This window comes from Magnolia sinica, chromosome 15, assembly GCF_029962835.1.
Source record: "Magnolia sinica isolate HGM2019 chromosome 15, MsV1, whole genome shotgun sequence".
Taxonomy (NCBI): domain Eukaryota; kingdom Viridiplantae; phylum Streptophyta; class Magnoliopsida; order Magnoliales; family Magnoliaceae; genus Magnolia; species Magnolia sinica.
Window position 1 is genome coordinate 34,721,654 of NC_080587.1, and position 19,832 is coordinate 34,741,485.

The window sequence follows — 19,832 nt, forward strand, 5'->3', positions numbered from 1 at the left end:
TGTTTTTTGTTTTTATTTTTTGTTTTTTTGTACATGAGCATAACCACAAGTGTACCAAAACTAAAAACATTATCACGTTTCCACTATAATATCAGTTCGAGTACAGTGCCAGAAGGGAAATACATGATTTTACAAAAGTCCAAAAGATCAAGCACATGCTCCTACCTCAATGTTGCTGTGGTTTAGCATAACTTGCACATAAACAACGTGCGTAAGCTTACTACGAAGCTTAGAGAGTGCGTGTGTGCGTGTGCAATGATGTGCCAAACATAAAGATATCAAAGTAAGCGGAAATGATGGAGGGCTATACTGGCAAGTCCATAAATGCTATCAACCATACCTAGGCTAAGCGATGCAAGGGCCTACATGGACAGATGTCATATGCTAAAGAAACAATGTAACATGCCACTCCCTCACTAGTCCACATATTGGAATAGTTCGTAATTGGAATCATCACCGGGGTCTAGTACACTTTCGACACTAGTTGCCGCCCATCACGCGCAAGACCAAGTGAGTGCAAAAGACCTCACTATCCGCCTCATCAGTGGTACACAGAAAGCTACCCGACCTGTCGATAGTGAACCCATTGCACGAGCTGGTTAGACTTAACCTAGTATGTAGCCCTCTGCACTCAGGCGGGTAAGGTCAAACACCCTTCCAACAACCCTGACACAGTGGGAGACGCGGCCTACTGGTATCCAGCTATCGTGTACTCATGAATCCAGTTGGTCTAAACGTTGGAGCATCCTACTGGTACCAAGGGGTTTATGGACTTTCACATAGGGATGCCTGTGATGCCCTATAACCTCAATAGTTTCTGGTGTCCATAAAATTATCCGCCAACCATAACAAGACAGTGGGACTACCTCCCTAGTGTTAGGGAGTAGAAGCGACATGTCACACATGATGCATAATGCATGAATCACACTATCCAAGTCATCCATCAATCCTACGCGTACCATGCGATCATGCACGGCGACCCTATCTCGTATAGGTCCCCTAACTCTCAAACTTGCCCTCTAGCTCCCTTTAAACTATCTCTTAAACACTCATTCTTAAACACACACACACACTCTCTCTCTCTTAAGCACTTTCTCTTTTCTCTCTAATCTTTCTCTAATTTCGTTCTTTTCTCTAATCTCTTCTCTCTTTTCTTCTCACTCTCACTTGTTATGAAATTTGCAAAATGAGAGGGGTTTCGGAGCTTTGTAGTAGGACTTTTTGGATAGAGAGGGATATAGGAAAAGATTGAAGGGTAGAATGGGGAGAGGGAAAGAGAGGGGAGTGGCTTAGCATGGGCAAGGGTATGGGTGAGTGATGGGAGGCATGGGCTTGTTTGACTAATGGGGAGAGAGAGAGATGAGTGATTGATGGGTTGATTGATTGATTGATGGATTGATTGGACTACCTTGGGATTTGTGCAAGTGGGGCCCTTACCACACATGCTTTGCATGGTCCACCTCAGATCGCGCCAAAAACTATAACTCCTAATTTGGGTGTTGCAATACGGCGTGCCGCGCAACGTTGGAATCGTAGCGCCTGCGCAGTCACCAAGGTACGAGTCTCGGATCATTGCGCTACTAAAATAGGGTTACGATCAAAGCTTGCCGATCTAGTTCACCTGGAACATGCCGGCACTGAAAACGAAGCATACGGTCAGTCTCATAGGGTTACGGGTCTTACACGCATCTAGGTTGAAAGTTTTATTTCCTTGCATATCTGTATCTGAATCCTTAAGTTGTAAAACATGTGAGTTCTCCAAGCATTTTGTCCTAGCTTATCCGAGAGTAAACCCACACCTTTCGAGTTAGTCCACTTTGATGTTTGGGGTCCTGCTCCTGTTACATCCCTTTTTAGACATAAATATTTTGTTACATTTATTGATGATTGCACACGGATGACTTGAGTTTATGTTTTTAATTCCAAGCATGAAGTTTTTTTTATATGTTCAACGTAAATCCTCATTTGAAATTCTACACCCTCATGACAAACCATTTTCATTACCTCCTAAAATTTTTGCGTACATGTTTTATTCAGATTCTAGATGGGAGTAATGACAATTGAGTTCACGAGCATGTATTTTCTTAGGTTACTCTCGGTCTCAAAAGGGGGTGTTACAATCCCCTGACCTGTAAGAGGTAGGTGCCAGCTGATGTCACCTTTTTTGAAGAGATTCCATCTTCTTGTTGAAGGGAAATCGCTATGCCATCCTCTCGCTAATTAGGGGGAGATTACACAACCTGATTCCAACTCCTACCTCTTCCAATCGTATGTCCTAGTGACGATAATAATAATTCTCCTCCTATCTCTAAAGTCTATTATTGTGTATCATCAACAAACTAAAGCCTCTACTGATCACCCTTCTACCATCCTATTTGCCCCGACTGAAGGTTTAGGTATAGGCTCTCTCTCAACCTCATGATGATATTCCTATTACCATGGTTCTAAGTGACGGTATCGATCGCCGTATCGGCCCAACAGAAAATGATACAATATGGTGTTGCGCATCGGTATCGGGGCTATACTGGGCCATATTGGCCTATATCGGTCAAAATTTCTTTAAAGCAAAAATAAAAAATAAAAAAAAATAAAGAACAAAAAAGTGGAAATATATTACAAAAAATAGGAAAAAAAATGAGATATTAAAGAATCTATTTTTTTAAACCATGTATTCAATGGTGTATTGGACCATTCTTTGGTAAGAATGTTGTCCTGATGGGTTAACCTACTTTAAGGTGTGGTGTTGATTTTTTTTTTTTTAAATAAATTGTTAATATATATATATATATATATATATATATATACATATACATATATATATATATATATATATATATATATATATATATATATATATATATATATATATATATATATATAAGAAATTCATATCATATATTGCTAATATGATTATCTATCAACTAATATAATTTTTCTAAAATTTTTCTAAAAAATAGAAAATGCACAAAAATTAACTTGAAAATAGAAAAATGTAGAAAATAGTTTTTTAATCAAAGCATGTGTGAAATCATTAGATCCATAGTTTTCTAATCTCTTAAGAATCATAATAAGAATTTAAAAAATGATTTTAAAACTTTTTTATTTTTTTTAAAAAAGAAAATACATGTGTAAATAAAAGCGAATGGGAAGACGGAAAGGGGGCTTGTGAAGACGGAACGAAAACCCATGAAGAGGCTATTGGACACGGATGGACCAAGGTAGCGCATAGAAAGACAACAATGGAGAAGAAAGGAAAGTTCAGAACATAAGTGTTAGATTACCGCACCTAATTTGTTCAGGGATTTCTGCAGGGTTGGATGCCGATTAACTTCTTGAGAGTATTTGGGAGAGCAGGTGCGGTTATGGATGTGGTGCTGCCTAGAGATAAAAACACTGTAGCTTCATGGGGTTTCGCCTTCGTGCGGATGAGCTCAGAGGAGGAGCTGAGTCGAGCGGTCCATATACTACATGAAGAAAGTTTCAGAGGGTGAATCTCCTAGTCTATAAAGCTAGGTTCGGACCAGAGCTAAAACACAAGGAAAAGGGGACCTCCGTTTTGAAGCTTCAATCGAGCCATCCAGCAGGTATGAGGAAGGAAGATCTTACTATTGCTTCAGTGGGACGCAAGGACGCTGATAAGGGAAGCATCTCCTACAAGGATGCTATAATGGGTGGGAAGGCATCTACATAAGTAGATACAGAGAATGGAAATGGAGGAATTTCAAAACAAGTGGCTGATAAGGGGGTCACGACGGAAATGGTCGGTGTAGAAAAAGTGGTGCATGTTAATGAGGAAGTGTTTAACCGATCCTGGGAATCACTTCAACACTCGGTGGTTGCCGTCACCAAGGAAGGAGCTTCTATCACTCAAGTTAGGAGGTGGTTGGACGAGTGTTGCAGGATGCCCCCTAGCGTGGTATATCATTGGGCCCATTGGCTACAATGATCCTTGGATTCATGTTTGCCTAGGGGCCAACATCGACCTCTTGCTAATGGTAGGAATGTTGCACAGGGATGGACCGGTCCTCGGGACCCATGAGTGGGAGGAATACTCAGCCTTTGGCTATAAAGATATATGGGTGTCGATTTGGGCAGTCCTGCTTGAATTTTGGCCAGAGGATTTCTTCGTTGCGGCGACATCGTGTCTAGGAGAAATCTAGGAGATGGATCAGAAAACAAAGCTTGGGGAAGAGATGGGAGTGGTTAAGGTTCGGATTCGGCAGAAGAAAGGAAATGCGATCTCGAACTTCATCTCTACTTTTGTTGGTAACAGGAAGGTAGTTTTGCCAGTCCAAAAGGAGGAGAACGGCATACTTCCTAGATGGGGTGATCCGTGGAGGCCGAGGGAGTCATCATAACAGGTAAGCAGCCAAGGTCACAAGTTTGCAGAGGTAAGAGCATCGAATTTGTGCTCCTCTGAAACATCATCTTTAGAAGGGGTGACATGTGACATTGCGGATGGAAGAAAGGAGGTAAGTGAGGCCTCATATAATTCTACTAAAGGACGAAAGGTGTTAGTACTCAGGCTATTGTAAATAAATTGGATTTGGATATGGATTTCCGTAATCATATGGAACATGTAGATCAGGACTACTCCAACATGAATGTGACGGAATAGGATCTGTATAATCCCATTGGCAGTAAGAATATCTACAATACATGGGACCATAAGCCTGTTGATGTTCCGGACCTCTCGGTAGTGCACCACTGTAGCCAGTCTCCCGCTGTTTGTATCGTGACTCAGTTGACTCATACCTCTCGGTAGTGCACCACTGTAGCCAGTCTCCCGCTGTTTGTATCGTGACTCAGTTGACTCATAAGTCTGACCTCGCGTACCCCGTCGATGCTCATCAACCTCATGATCTGTAGATGGCTGTATGCCAATGTGCTGAGCAACACCAGAAGTCGGACCAACATCAGGTGCATCATCACCATCACTACATTGATCATCCGTCTCGGTCTCGCTGCTATTACTGCTTGTACTCTTCCACTGAGCCGGACTTTGCATGAAATCTGCCTCTCTTTCTGGGTCCAACACAGCTACACTACTCTCTTGCTGCGTTGTGCGTATTATTGGGTCATCCACTTCCAATTCTTTACCATCCTCTTCTATTTGTTTTTCTCTTGCTTCCAACCATGGTAGAAGTGAGTCGTCCTCATCATAAATATTGTCCAAATTTACTGGACAATAGTATGTGTCACTGATGGGTTCTGCAGTAATACTCATATGATGTCGCCTCATTCATAGCCTCGTGTTGTAGTGCATAAAGACAAGTCTATCCAACGTCCTAGTTTGTAATTTATTCATATTTTTTGAATGAACAAGTGCAAAACAACTCCAGCTCCTTACGCAACTAGAGTAAGATGTTGTTTGGCTAAAAATTATTACTACAAGTTTTTGGAAAGCCTTCGCACTCTCTTCAAAATTCATCCACCATTGACAGGTGACAACCTAGATACTGCATGTTGTACAAGTGCATCTCCAAAGCTACCCTAGTAATTTTTATATGTATTTAATACATTCAACAACTTTATTTGCATATCTAAGTTGGGCTCTAATCTCTTTATTACATTTTTAGCCCAATACGAACCTCATCATCCGCGACAAATGATTGGGCATATCTGTATCTAGGAATTAGACAGTAAGCTACTGGATGAAGTTCATAGAGTTGTCTTGTCCATCTCTTATCGATTATCCTCTAGTAGACCTCCTATTTTGAATAATCACGTTGAATTGCCAGCTTCACCTTATCCATGGCATCGTAGAGGAAGCCCACGGTAGGTGCTTCGTCGGTTTTAACAAGACGGAGTACCCTCATTAGTAGCTTCATCACCTTTAGGATCTTTTGGACCTTCTTCAAATATTTGTTGTCCCTTATGGTCTTCACAACCTCAACCGGAGTCCCTGATGTCTTCTTTCAATGTTTTGTGTTGAGCCAATCTTGGGAAGCGAACATCTCACTCAACTCTCCCCTATGCTAATACAAACTCTCCAGGGCTATAAAGTTAGTTGCAAAACTAGTCGCCGTAGCCCTAAGCAACTCTCTTCCCTTCGTAAACCTCCTCATCATTGCAACTACTTGATTATGATTGTAAATAAATGCCTCACTTCTCCTGTCCTTTCGACCATTTCCTGAACACTTGTCTTCCCAACATATTCCATTGTAAGATAAATACAATGGGTAACACATGGTAACTAAAATATATGTGGTCTCTTTATCATCAACTTTTGTTCTGCAGCCTTATATGTTGCTTCATTATCTGTAAAAATCTGCACCACAATCTCCTCTCCAATCTCATCCACCATTTTATTCATTGGGGAAAAATAAGTAGCATTTTTTTGTTTCATCTGATGCATCAATTGACTTATGGTACATCGTTCCTAAGTGGCAATACACCATAAAGTTCATCATGTTGTGTCTGGTTAGGCCAGTCCAACCATCGCACATGATCGTGCATCATTTGGCCTGCCATATGGGTTTAAAGATAGCTCACGTATGCTTTCACATCCATATACTCTGCATTTGTCCATTTCCCCCTAATCTCCCTAGCCATGGGAGCTTAAATTTCTTCTCCTGCTTCTGCTACTTCATCAATTACCACCTACCAATATGGAGAATTGGTCGCATTATGGAGTATGTTGGCACATATAAATAACTTTGTTGCTACCCTACCCAGCTTCTCAATGGAAGTTTTACTCCACATTTTTTTAAAGATCTTCTTTTGTTTAGTTGATTTTTTCCTAAATTTGATCAGATCAATAGAGGGTCTCCTTGGCTCGTCTACTTCCACATCCACATCCACAGGAGCATTACGTGAAGATGCCTTGCGTCGACTACCAAATATACATCGTAATCCACAAAACTTACCCCCACTTGTAGATGCAATCGCATTGCACTGCATTTAACGCCTTTATTTGCATATCTACGTTAAGCTCTAATCTCTTTATCACATTCTTTAGCCCAACACGAACCTCATCATCCGCAACAAATGATTGTGCATATCTGTCTTTAGGATTTAGACAATAACCTGTTAGATGAAGTTCGTGATGGAGTTGTCTTGTTCATCTCTTATCGATCATCCTCTAGTAGACCTCCCAGTTTGAACAATCACGTTGAATTTTTAGCTTCGCCTTATCCATGACATCGTAGAGGAAGCCCATAGTAGGTGCTTCGTCGGTTTTAACAAGACAGAGTACCCTCATTAGTGGCTCCATCACCTTTAGGATCTTTCGGACCTTCTTCCAATATTTTTTGTCCCTTACGATCTTCACAACCTTAACTGGAGTCCCTGATGTCTTCTTACCGTGTTTTGTGTTGAGTCAATCTTGGAAAGCGAACATCTCACTCAATTCTCCCCTATGCTCGTACAAACTCTCCAAGGCTATAAAGTTAGTTGCAAATCTAGTCGCCAAAAGCCTAAACAACTCTCTTCCCTTCGTAAACCTCCTAATTATTGCAACTACTTGATTATGATTGTAAATAAATTCGTAACTTCTCTTGCCCTTTCGACAATTTCCTTAACATTCCCAATATTTCCAATATAAGAATAATACAGTGGGCATCATATGGTGACCAAAATATATGTTTTCTCTTTATCATCAACTTTTGTCCTGAAGCCTTATATGTTGCTTCGTTATCTGCAAAAACCCACACTACATTTTCCTCTCCAATCTCATCCACCATTTTATCCATTAGGGAGAAAATATAAGTAGCATTTTTTGTTTCATCTGATGCATCAATCAACTTATGTTACACCATTTCCAAGTGGCAATACACCATAAAGTTGATCATGCTCCGTTTGGTTGGGCTAGTCCAACCATCGCACATGATTGTGCATCCTTTGGCCTGCTATATGGGTTTAAAGGTAGCCATGTATGCTTTTACATCCGCATACTTTGCATCTGTCCGTTTCCCCCAATTTCCCTAGCCGTGGGAGCTTTAATTCCTTCACTTGCTTCTGTTGCGGCATCAATTACTACTTACGAATAAGTATAAATAATTTTGTTGTTGCCCTGCTTCTCAATGGAAGTTTTACTCCATATTTGTTTTATCTTGTTTTGTTTAGTTGAGTCTTTCCTAAATATGATCGAATCAATAGAGGGTCTCTTTGGCTCATTGTCTTCCAAATCCACATCCACAGGGGCATTAAGTGAAAATGCCTCCATTCGGCTGGCAAACATACTTCATAATAAACCCAACCTACCCCCACTTACAGATGCAATTGCACCACAGGCTGCACTCCCACGTATAGATCCCGCGCCAAACATTCGATGACATTCTTCTTCATCATGAGCAAGGCATGCGCTCTCTCTTCTAGCTATAGTTATTTCCCAATCTGAATCTTTGTCAGAATCAATGATCTCTTCATCACGAACATTCATATATTCAAGACCAAACACCTCATGTTGGGTCGATTCCAAAATTGTATCTTTCTTCTTTTGCACAACAACTCGTTTCCTTTTTTTCTTTTTTTTTCTTTTTTTGTTCAAAGAGGAAGAGAATTCATTAACCACCAAGTAAATTCAAACATAGAAAATCCAGTGAATGACCTTCCAAACTGAGAGAATACTAGCTTGTATGGAAACCTATTCTAAAAATTAGCAGGAGAACAAAACAAAAACAAAAATAAAATTTTGATGCATCTTCCTTCATTGCATGCCGCTTATGAAGCATTTCTCCTCTTAACAATACTTGATGAAGCCAATCTCCTTAGCATTGCTTCGGAAGCACTGCCTGCAGCATATAAGCCCATACTTCCTGATCAACCCGTGTGGGTTTCCAAACACACGACAGCTACATGATCCAGGGCCGTAGTTCTTCAAATGAGAGTTCCAGACGTTTGAGTGCCCCATTTCCTATTCCTTCGTTGCAGATGAAAAACCTTAGTTTTGGAGAAGCGAGCACGGAAAGAAAAAACCTATTTTGGGAGATGAAAGTGCTAAAAAAACCCAAGCTCTCTCTCTCTCTCTCTCTCTCTCTCTCTCAACAACTCGTTTCCCCTGGCTCATCCAACCTAACTTGCATCAAAATCATTATCTCTTTTCACACTCTGATACATCTCGTAACTTGACCCTTTCAATGTACCAAATGTTGTTTAAGTTGTGTAATTCCACTAGTTATTAGTCCATCACAATGGTTGCACTTAATTTGGTGCCTACCACCACCTATCCTCGAACAATGTTGCCATTCAATATCCTCACTTCCCTGTTGGCCAAACATTTTCTTTGCTAGATATGGCCTATGTGAGAGTCTATTCGGTTCTCCACATCTAAATACAATTTTTATAAGAGAATGGATTAATTAAATCTCAAAACTTGTAAATAGATTAATGAAATAATGTTCTAACATCTTCTAAACCTAATCAATAAAAAAGTACTATACCCTATGATTACGTAGCTCCAAAACTAGCCCAAAATAAGAAAATATAAACATACAGTCACTAATTTGAAAAAAAATAAAAATTAAAAGATTGAATCAATAATGAAAATATGACATTCAAGCACATCACGTCATCTTATATTAATACCACACTCTTATTCAAACATCAAACAAGAAAAAAAAAGAAAAAAAAGACATACTTTTCTTAATTTTTAAAAATAAGCTGAAAATAGTCCATAAATACAAAATAATACTAAATGAATTGCATAATCTGTAAAAAGAACATTTATATGTTGTACTATCACTAACACATCATATTAACCATTAACACATCATATTCAACCATTAAAATAGAAAAATATTGATTTTTTTTCCTAATTTTAAAAAATAGGACGAAAATAGTTCGTAAATAAAAAAACATAGAAAATCAAATGCATAATATGTTAAAAGAACATTTATATATTCTACTATCATTAATACATCATATTCAACCATTTAAACAGAAAAAGATTGATAAAAAATGATTTTTCCTAATTTTTAAAAATAGGCCAAAAATAGTCCAAAAATTTAAAAAAAAAAAACAAAAAAAATACCAAATCATTTGCATAATTTGGAAAAAGAACATTTATAAGTTTTACAATCATTAGCACATCATACTTAATCATTAAAACAGAAAAAGATTGAAATTTTTTGACATTTCCTAAAATTTAAAAATACGCCTAAAATAGACCGTAAATACAAAAAATACCAAAAAAAAAAAAAAAAACCAAATCATTTGCATAATTCGTAAAAATAACTTTTATATGTTCTAATATCATTAACAAGTCATATTCAACCATTAAAACAGAAACAAATTGATTTTTTCCCTAATTTTTAAAAATAGGCCAAAAATAGTCTGTAAATACAAAAAAAAATACCAAATCATTTGTATAATCTGTAAAAAAAAAATTTATATGTTCTACTATCATCAAGGTATTCTGTAATGGTAACGGTGGCCGTAACAGCCACCATCGTCACCTTTATGATATGGGTTGTAATGGCCATTATGGCCCCCGTAATGGCTGTTTGGTCTCTCTCTCTCTCTCTCTCTCTCTCTCTCTCTCTCTCTCTCTCTTTTCTATTAAAAAAACCCCGAAAACCTGTATCGGCCCCATAACGGGCATAACGGGCCGTTACTAGGGTTGTAACGGCCTTTACGGGTTATTTTATCTATAACGGCCGTTATGACCTTTACGACCCCGTAATGTGTAACGGTTGCCATCATTACCTTCGTGTAACGGCCTTTATGACACACCATGACTATCATTAACACATCACATTCAATCATTAAAACAGAAAAAGATTGAAAAACATTTGATTTTTCCTAATTTTTAAGAATAGGCCGAAAATAGTCCGTAAACGCAAAAAAATACCAAATCAATTGCATAATCTGTAAAAAAAACATTTATATGTTCTACTATCATTAAAACACAATATTCAACCATTAAAATAGAAAATTATTGAAAAAAAATGATTTTCCCTAATATTTAAAAAATTGACCGAAAATAGTCTAAAAATAAAAAAGAAAAGAAAAGAAAATCAGTCGCATAATCTGTAAAATGCACACTAATATGTTCTAATTTGAATATGCATCATATTCAATCATGACAACAGGGATTTTTTAAAAATAATATATAAATACCTATTTTTGAAGATTTTCCGGAAAATGGCCTACGGAGCTTCGATTCAACCAAATCCTTGAAATAACTTGTTTTGATCCTCAAATTCAAGCTAAGAGTAGTCGGAATTTGCAATAGAATAGTTTAGGAAAGAGTTTGGAAAAGAGAAAAGTGCATATAAATGAGAAAAATCACGACTTAAAAAGACAAAAAAAACAAGTCGTTACTGACTACTACGTCCCTCGTAATGGCTGATCTGAGCCAAAAACTAGGGGGTCACTGTTTCAACCCCTGTATCGCGTAACGGACTCAGCCGTTACCGTTACGTATCGGCTAGTACACCCTGATGTGATGGAGTTGTGAAAATGGTTTGTCAGTTCACGCAAAGTCCTTGCTCCCACAATCTCGATACTGTGTATAGGATCCTCCGCTACTTGAAATGAGCTCCAAGTAAAAGGGCTTCATATGGCAATAATGGTCATTTGGATATTCAGGCACGTTGTGATGCAGATAGGGCCGATCGTCAAACGATCGACAGTCCACTTCTAGTTATTACACGTTTGTAAGAGGTAACCTTGTTTCATGATAGAGCTAAAATAGTTCATTTTTTCTCAATCATCCTCATAAGTTGTTATATGGCTTATGCTGCATGCGAGGTTATCTGGCTTCAATTCCCTCCACGACATGGGCATCACAATCTCCACCCAAATTCTGTTGAACTGTGACGATTAGGTTGTTATTCACATTGCATGTGATCCTGTCTTTCATGAAAGGACAAAACACTAGCAGTTCATTGTCATGCATGTATCCTGTGTTTCATTAAAGGAGAACATACACGTTGAAGTTGATTGTCACTTTGTTCGTGAGAAGACTTCATATGGCCTACTTTATACCCTTCACATTCAATCTAACAACCAGCTGACAGATATTCTTACCAAGGCCATACATCCTTCTCTTCTCCAAGCAATTATGGGCAATCAGGGCATGTGTGACATCTTCACTCTAGCTTGAGGGGTATTATAAGAGTAGCGTGTGTGTGATGTAGTAGTGTATGGGTATAGATGTGTGTGTGTGAGATATCTTCTACGTGGTGTGTATCTTATTTTAGTGCTCCAGGTGGACATCATTTCCTTTCATGTCGATTAGGTTTTAATAATATAGCATTGGGCCATTTGAGATTATCCTATTCTCTACACAACCCTTTCTCTCTCAAAAACTCTTCTTCTCTACTTCGTGATTAGTTACAAGAGGGAAGAGCTGGATCATTGCCAACCAGTTGCTTCCCCTCCTGATGCACTTAAAAAACATATGGAACGATGACACAGATTGAGTTTCTATGTGGGCTATGCTCTGATTTTAAGCTTTAGCGTGTCTAGGTCTTGGGAAGAGAAATCTTTCAAAAAACAAAAAAGGTCTTGTGCAGAGAAACCTTCCTTCTTTTGAGATAATCTACAATTATGGAAGAGGCAAAGATCGTTGTAGGGACTCTTCGGGTATGCAGAGTTCAGTTATTCCAGAGAGATCTGCCTTTCCTGTCAGGTCAAAGCCTCCACGTCGAGGACCTTCAAAGAAAGGTCAATCTTGATCATCCTCTAAGAACAGCGACAAGGACAAACTCAGTTGTACTCATTTTGGTCATCGCAGACATGTCTGTAAGCACTACTATGATCTTCACCCTAATCTCTGACCTAAGCCCAAGAGAGCAGCTCATAGTTTTGAGGTTGAGAGGGAGCAGGCTTCGGATGTTCTAGATTCCAGAGATCGATCAGTGCCCTCAGCCAGACCACTAGTGACCTCCATCAGGAGCTGGCAGAGCTGTCATTCACATTCAACGAGTACTTCTAATGGGCAGGGAGGCACATTTGCTTGTTCTACTCAATCCTATGCACATCCATCCACATCTTGGATAATTAACTCTATCGCTATGGATTATATGACCAATATGGGAAGGTAACTTTCTTTTGTATTCCAATTCCTTCAGTTGCATAAAGCTCACTGATGGTCCTTTTTTATAGCCTCTAGGAAAGGAGCTGATCAGGCAAGGTGTTCCATAACAGTAACGGTGGTTGTAACGGCCACTGCTGTTACCATTACAATACGGGCCATTACAGCATTTTTTTATTTGTTTCAGCACCGTTATGGGGCCGTTACAGCCAGTTTTTTCGGTAATGGCCGTTACCGTTACATAACCATTTTTGTATACCATGTTATCAGGTCATGTCATCCTAAAGTAACCATTTGTTCTTCATGTCTCTTTCTTTCCAACTTATTATCTGCTAATTCCCTCACTAAGCAGATAAATTATTGTATCGCATTTTTCCTTCTTGTGTTACAGAGGATCTGCAAACCAAGAGCGGTGGTGGATGTGAAGCCCATGGTCTGCACTTATTCAATGCCGGTGACACCTCTACTGCTCATGTTTCAAAGTCACATCTTAGAAAAGAACCTATCTAGCTTTGGCATTGTCACCTGGGTCATTTGCCTTATGTTGTTATTTCCCAATAAATTCTATCAAATGTTGAATTTAAATGTGATTTTTGTCAATTGTCAAAAACTTTGTAAAACAAATTTTACCCCTGGTACTAAAAAGTATAGAACTTTTTTATTTAGTTCATTCTGATGTAGGGTCCTAGCCCAGTTATTTCTGTTTTTGGATATAAATACTATATCTCATTTGATGAATTCTCCTACAATATGCATCTGTTTATGTTTGTGCCCGTCTATCTCACTCCAAAACTAGATGCCCCTTGATCAAAAACATTGCTCGGATCCTCTAGAATGAATTCGGGTCAATTGAATAAGAATTTTAAAAGCATTGCTATAGATTTGAAAATATAAGTTGAAAAAAAAGAAAAAAGAAGGCAAAATGTAATACAAACAGAGCAGACATAATTAGTAAACCTGTTGGGGCATTGATACTAATGATTTACTTACCTTGCAACAGTTATTATTACACCAACTGCAACAAGAAAGCATCCAAGTAATTGATTGACTCTATACCGCCTCCTAAGGAAAATAACTGATAAGAGAAGTTGCCACACAAGAAAGGTCTGCAAAATACATTTCAGAAAAAATAGCAATTCCATTATTTCAATTATGAATATTGTGAAGGAAAAGGAAAACTATACTACTTTTAGAATATAGTGTGCTATCATGGGTATGGGAACTACTGTTAGGGGTGACGACTAATTTAGTTGTCTGACTCATTTGCATGCCAAATCTCTAGTATATTTACACAACTATCTATGTATTTAGTTTATTGTAACTTCGAAAAATAGAATTATTTTCATTTTATTGGCTCTATTATTTAAAAGGACGGAGAGACTGAAGAGGAAGTTTCCAATAAAATGAGAGCTAGGTAGATGAAGTGGAGATGTGCCTCTAGATTGTTGTGTAATCCCCAGCATGCAAATAAAACTAAAGGGAAATCTTTATATGATAACTATTAGATTGGCTATGCTCTATTGTGTAGAATGTTGGAGGCACATGAGTAGAGGATAAAAAGTTGGAGCACGAGGACGTTGAGATCGATGTTTTTGAAGACTAGGAAAGATGGAATGAAGAATAAGGTCATCGAAGCAACCTAAGAGAACCTTGAATTGGAGATAAAATGGAAAGCCAATTGAGATGGTTCCGCAATGGGCTAAGGGAAACCAGAGACGGCATGGATAAGGGGACTTTCATCAATGTTGAAGGGCCGGAAAGGAGGGCATTAATGTTCAGTGTGAAATATTACATATTTCCCCCTATTTATACCTTGGTTTTATAAACATGATAGTGCTTAATTGATCTAATTATGCATGTTTTCATGTGCGAGGTGATTTCGAGAGCTTAAGGTGAAATTGATACCAAAAAGAAGATTTATGCTCAAAAGATTACTAAATGAAGATTTTGAAGTTATTAACGAAGAATTCACATGCTTAAGATCCAAGAAAACCAAGTGAGGAATGAAGAGAATCAAAGATTTGAAGTGAAGAAAATGAATCCTGAAATTGTCTTAAAAAAGCATATTCTAAAACTCGGAGTCTATTTTAGCTGTGCAAAGTGAAGTATATTTTGGAAAATTGCGCAAAGTGAAGTTTAATTTAGCAAATTGCAGAGAGTGCATAAATTTGAGGCGGTTTCTAGATTTTTCCAACTAGGTGCGAAAATTGGAGTTTCACAACTATAAATAGGACTCCCTAAGATGCTCTAAAGCATCTTCTAGGGTTTGGAAAGGTCTCAAGGAGCATAACAAAGAGGGTGGAGCAGCCGCTAAAGAGTTTTTCTTATTCCCTAGTTTATTTTTCATGCTTTGTTTAAGAGATTTGGTTTCAATCACGTTTATGGTTGGCTAAACCTCTTAGCTAGGGCTAAGAGGTGAAGCTTGTAGCGTGTTCAGATGTTTATTTTGCTTTGATTCTTGTTCTTATTGAACTTCATTGATTTCTAGTTTGATATTAAAGGAATATTTTCAGTTTTCTATGATACATTGTGACTCAAATTATAATAGATGTTGTGATAACTTTAGATATCTTTTTTTTTTTTTTTTCCAGTTTTGAGACAGTGAGATTGGTAAATCCCATTGTTCACCATCGTCTCTTGGGCATGGTAGGGTGATGGAATCCCAATCTTCACAATTATCCTCCATTGAGAATTAGGTCAATGAAAAGTTCAGATTTGATTTAAATTGCTATATCTTCCAATTAGATAGGATAGGACTCCAATTCCAATTGTGTTTATTGAATCCTTGGCATCCTAGTTCCCACCTTTAATTGATAGTTTAAACATTATTCACAATTACTCTCTTTTATTCCAGAATTCAGATTTAGATCATCTTCTAGTTCTAGTTCTAGTTCTTTTATACGTACAAGTTTAGTCCTTGTGGATTCGACCTTGTTCTCACGAGTTATTACTACATCGCAACCCTAAACTTGGGGTTGTGAACAATTAGGGATACCTAGAAGGACATGCATCAAGGTATGTTGTTAAGGGCAGTGTTTCAAATATCGATACTATCGGCCGATATATCGGCCGATATTATCGGTATCACACCACTGCGAGACGATATACTCATGATAACCTCCAGAAGACACCAAAAAATCCCAAATCCAGATATCGGCCGATATTATCGTCGATATCGCACGATATATCGACGATATCGCACCATTTCCTCTCCATTATTGTCGGACATCAACGCACGGACAGTCATGGGTGGATTGCAGGGGACTCACGGGTCCCACTGTAGCTAACCACCCACACACACCATAAAAATCGGATCCGAGCAATGAAGAATCAAAAAAAATAAATTTGAATTACAAAAAAAAAAGAAGAAAGAAAACGGAGAGTACCTGGCTGTATTGGTGATCGAAGGTGGGCCATTCGACAGGTAAGTGCGATTTTCTTCCCATTTTCTTCATCTTCCCTCTTTCTCGGAGATTCCGGCGAGGAATCAGGCCGGATCGACGATCAGTGGCTTCCGGAACGAGATTAGAGGGACGGACGGACTGCGTGGATGGCGCCATGGCAGTGAAAGTGAATAGGGAAAGTGAAAAGAGGGGCGGACGGGGAAATCGGGTTAACTCAGTACGCTCCTATCGTACGGAGTAAACTCTGTAGGGCCCATTGTTGAGTATATAGTCCATCCACGCCGTCCATTCATTTTTCCAGATCATTTTAGGGGTTGAGCCCAAAAATAAAGTATATCAAAAACTCAAGTAGACCATACCAAAGGAAACAATGTAAATATTGATTTCTACTGTTGAAATATTTATAAGGCCCTAATGATATTTATTTATCATCCAAACTGTTCATAATATCACAAAGACATGGATGAATGGAAAAAACAAATATCATCTTGATCCGAAACTTCTGTGGGCCCCCAAGAACTTTTCAACGGTAGACTTCAATTTAAACTGTTTCAGGTGGTGTGGTCCACTTGAGCTCGGATATATGATTAATTTTTCTTTCAAAAGACCTGAAATTATTTGATAAAATGGATGGACGGATTTGATAAAATGCATGAATGACAGTGGGCCCCACAGAGTTTGCTCAGTACACAGTGCGCCATCTGCTTCAGCGGATGGAAATGGGATTGCATACTAGTTACTTAGTACGCTTTTATCGTCTTAAGTAAACTCAGTTGGGTCCACCTTGAATGTATGCGGTTTATCCAATTCGTCCATAATTTTTTTCACATGATTTTATACATTGAGCCTAAAATTGAATCATATACAAAGCCCAAGTGAACCATACCACTGGAAATAGTGGGAATAGTGATTTCGACCATTGAAATCTTTCTAGTGCCCAAAGTGATATTTATTTCTCATCCAACATGTTCATAAGATAAAAAAGACGAAGTGAAATAAAAAATATCAGCCTGATCCAAAACTTCGGTGGCCCCTAGAAATTTTCAATGGTAGACACTCATTTCACACTATTTCCTGTGGTGTGGTCGATTTGATCTTTGAATATAATTTTTTTTTTTTGGTATATGTAACTAAAATTAACTTTTAAAATGGATGGTCGGTGTGGATCAAATATATAAATCACAGTGGATCCCACAAAGTTTACTCAGTACGCTTAGCATACTGAGTTACTCAGTACGCAATCCACTTCCCCGCCGATGGGGTAAATGGTTTCCACCGTTGAAACCTCTCTCCACTGATTACTATGGTGGGTCCACTCGAGCTTTGGATCTGACCCATTTTTTGGCTCATGCTATAAAATGATCTCTTCAAATGTATGAACAGTGTAGATAGAAACAATACATTATGGTGGGACCCACGTAACTTGGTGACGTAGCATGCGAGCCTGTCACTGATGGGCATTTGCGTACTCAGTACGCTCTTATCTTTCTGAGTAAACTCAGTTGGGCCCACCGTGATTACAGGTGATTTATCCTCGCCGTCCATCATTTTTACTGATCATTTTAGGCGTTGAGCCCTAAATCGAACCATATCCACAATTCAAGTGGACTACATTAAAGGAAACAGTGTTGAATGAACGTTGACCATTAAAAATGTTGTGGGAGCCATAAAAGCTTTGGAACAACCTGATATTTGTTTTTTCACTTCATCTGGGTCTTTAGGACCCAATCAACAGATTGGATGTCAAATAAACAGTACAGTGGACCTCAGGAGGATTTTAATGGTGGATATCCAATCATTATTGTTTTCCTTTGGTGTGGTCTACCTTAGACTTACATCCCTATGATTTATCGTATTCCCTAAAATGATCCGTAGAAATGGATGAACGGAATGGATGAAACAAATACATTATGGTGGGGCCCACAAAGCACCAACCACCAGCCATGAGGCCGGTGTCAGGGGGAGTAGCCAATCCGTCTCCTCGCGCACCAAGTTCTGACGAGGAGCGTAGCCAGACGGCTACTGAAGTGACGCACCAAGTTCTATGGGGCCCACCATGATGTATGTGTTGTATCTAAACCGTCCATACATTTGGGTGTATCAATTTAAGCCATGAGACAAAGAATGAGCCAGATCCACTGTTTTTTCAGGCCTTAGAAAATTTTAATGGTGGGCGTCACTCTCTCTACTGTGTTCTATGGTGGGGTCCATTTGAGCCTTGGATTTGACTCATTCTACTGTGTTTTTTTTGTTTTTCAATGAATTGGTTGTGTTTTCATACATGACTATGATATATTTATAAATATGATGCATTCAAGTTAAAAAATAGTTACGTTAGTTCAATTAAACAACGCATAACTTAAGACCTTATACAAAGGAAATTTTTTATGTGCATCTTTTTTTTTTTGAGATATTATGATTTAAAAGTGTGTATTAAGGGCCTTTTCAACGATCCCCAAAGTTTCATTAAAAAATTCAACCAATTTTACAATGTTTCCCCATGTTTCTCAAAAAGTGCGATAAACTATGCGATACAAACGATATATCCCGTGCGATAACTGATACGTATCTGTATCCCAAGGGTGCGATACATTGTGCGATACCGATATTTCGAACACTGGTTAAGGGTAATGGTGGTCGTAACAGTCCCCATCGTTACAGTTATGTGCAACGGTAAAAAAAAAAAATTAGAATTTTTTTTTTTTAAGTCGGAAAAAATTGGAATATTTAGAGGATAACAAATATGTATTCTTTTGTGGATTTAAACATGTTTATGATGGCATTAGAATCTAGTCTTTAGCATAAATGTTGTTTTAGCTCTCGGCATGTCTTATGATTTTCACTAACTTGCAAGACAGAATGACCTGAAATTGGCCCGAAATTCATGCAAGCTATGGCACTCGTCCCATTAGTTCACATTCTTAAGCATTTGACATCATTCCCCCTAATTAATTTAAAGAAAAAATTAAAATTAAATTCAAATGAATCATGTTGCCGATTTGGGGGACCACTTGAATGCCCCAAATGGCCCCAAAATTCATGCAATCTATAGCACTCATCCCACTAATGCAATCAGCTAGAAATTGTGATTATTTCATTACCCAACTATTTGATTGATGAACATTTATTGGATGCTGAAGAATAAAAAATATCTAGTGGTCCTATTTCAACAAACAAGTGTCCCCAAATAAACAGGTAGGGTCATTCAAACAATCTGCTTTTGGGACTGTAACTTAGTACTTGTGGACCCCACCCACATTTTAATCGGTTTAGTTTTCTTTAATATGTGCCACATATACAAATTTTTAGCATAGGTGTATCAAGCATCATACATGGCTAGAATATCATATCTCTTATCTTAAAGGTAGGCCTCAAGTCCAAACAGTTGGACTATAAGTAATGGTCCACCTAGTAGACAACTTCAAACCTTTTGTGTGCAACATCAT

The 19,832-nt window shown here is 38.3% G+C and overlaps 2 protein-coding genes across 4 annotated transcripts in view; both read right to left on the reverse strand.

Annotated features, from left to right (window-relative positions):
- LOC131228158 (protein CLT1, chloroplastic-like) overlaps positions 1–19,832 on the reverse strand; it is a 127,906-nt gene that overhangs the window by 39,882 nt on the left and 68,192 nt on the right. For all 3 annotated transcript variants that reach the window (XM_058223995.1, XM_058223994.1, XM_058223996.1), the window contains exon 4: positions 13,973–14,088. In XM_058223995.1, the coding sequence (XP_058079978.1) occupies positions 13,973–14,088 (116 nt within the window). The remainder of the gene's footprint in view (positions 1–13,972; positions 14,089–19,832) is intronic.
- LOC131228159 (small ribosomal subunit protein uS14z/uS14y/uS14x-like) lies at positions 8,456–8,950 on the reverse strand. The gene has a single exon (XM_058223997.1). The coding sequence runs from the start codon at positions 8,852–8,854 to the stop codon at positions 8,684–8,686; it is 171 nt and encodes a 56-aa protein (XP_058079980.1). The 5' UTR covers positions 8,855–8,950; the 3' UTR covers positions 8,456–8,683.

Coding starts and splice junctions, on each gene's coding strand:
- LOC131228159 (XM_058223997.1), bottom strand. CDS start 8,854: ATGGGGCACTCAAACGTCTGGAACTCTCATTTGAAGAACTACGGCCCT.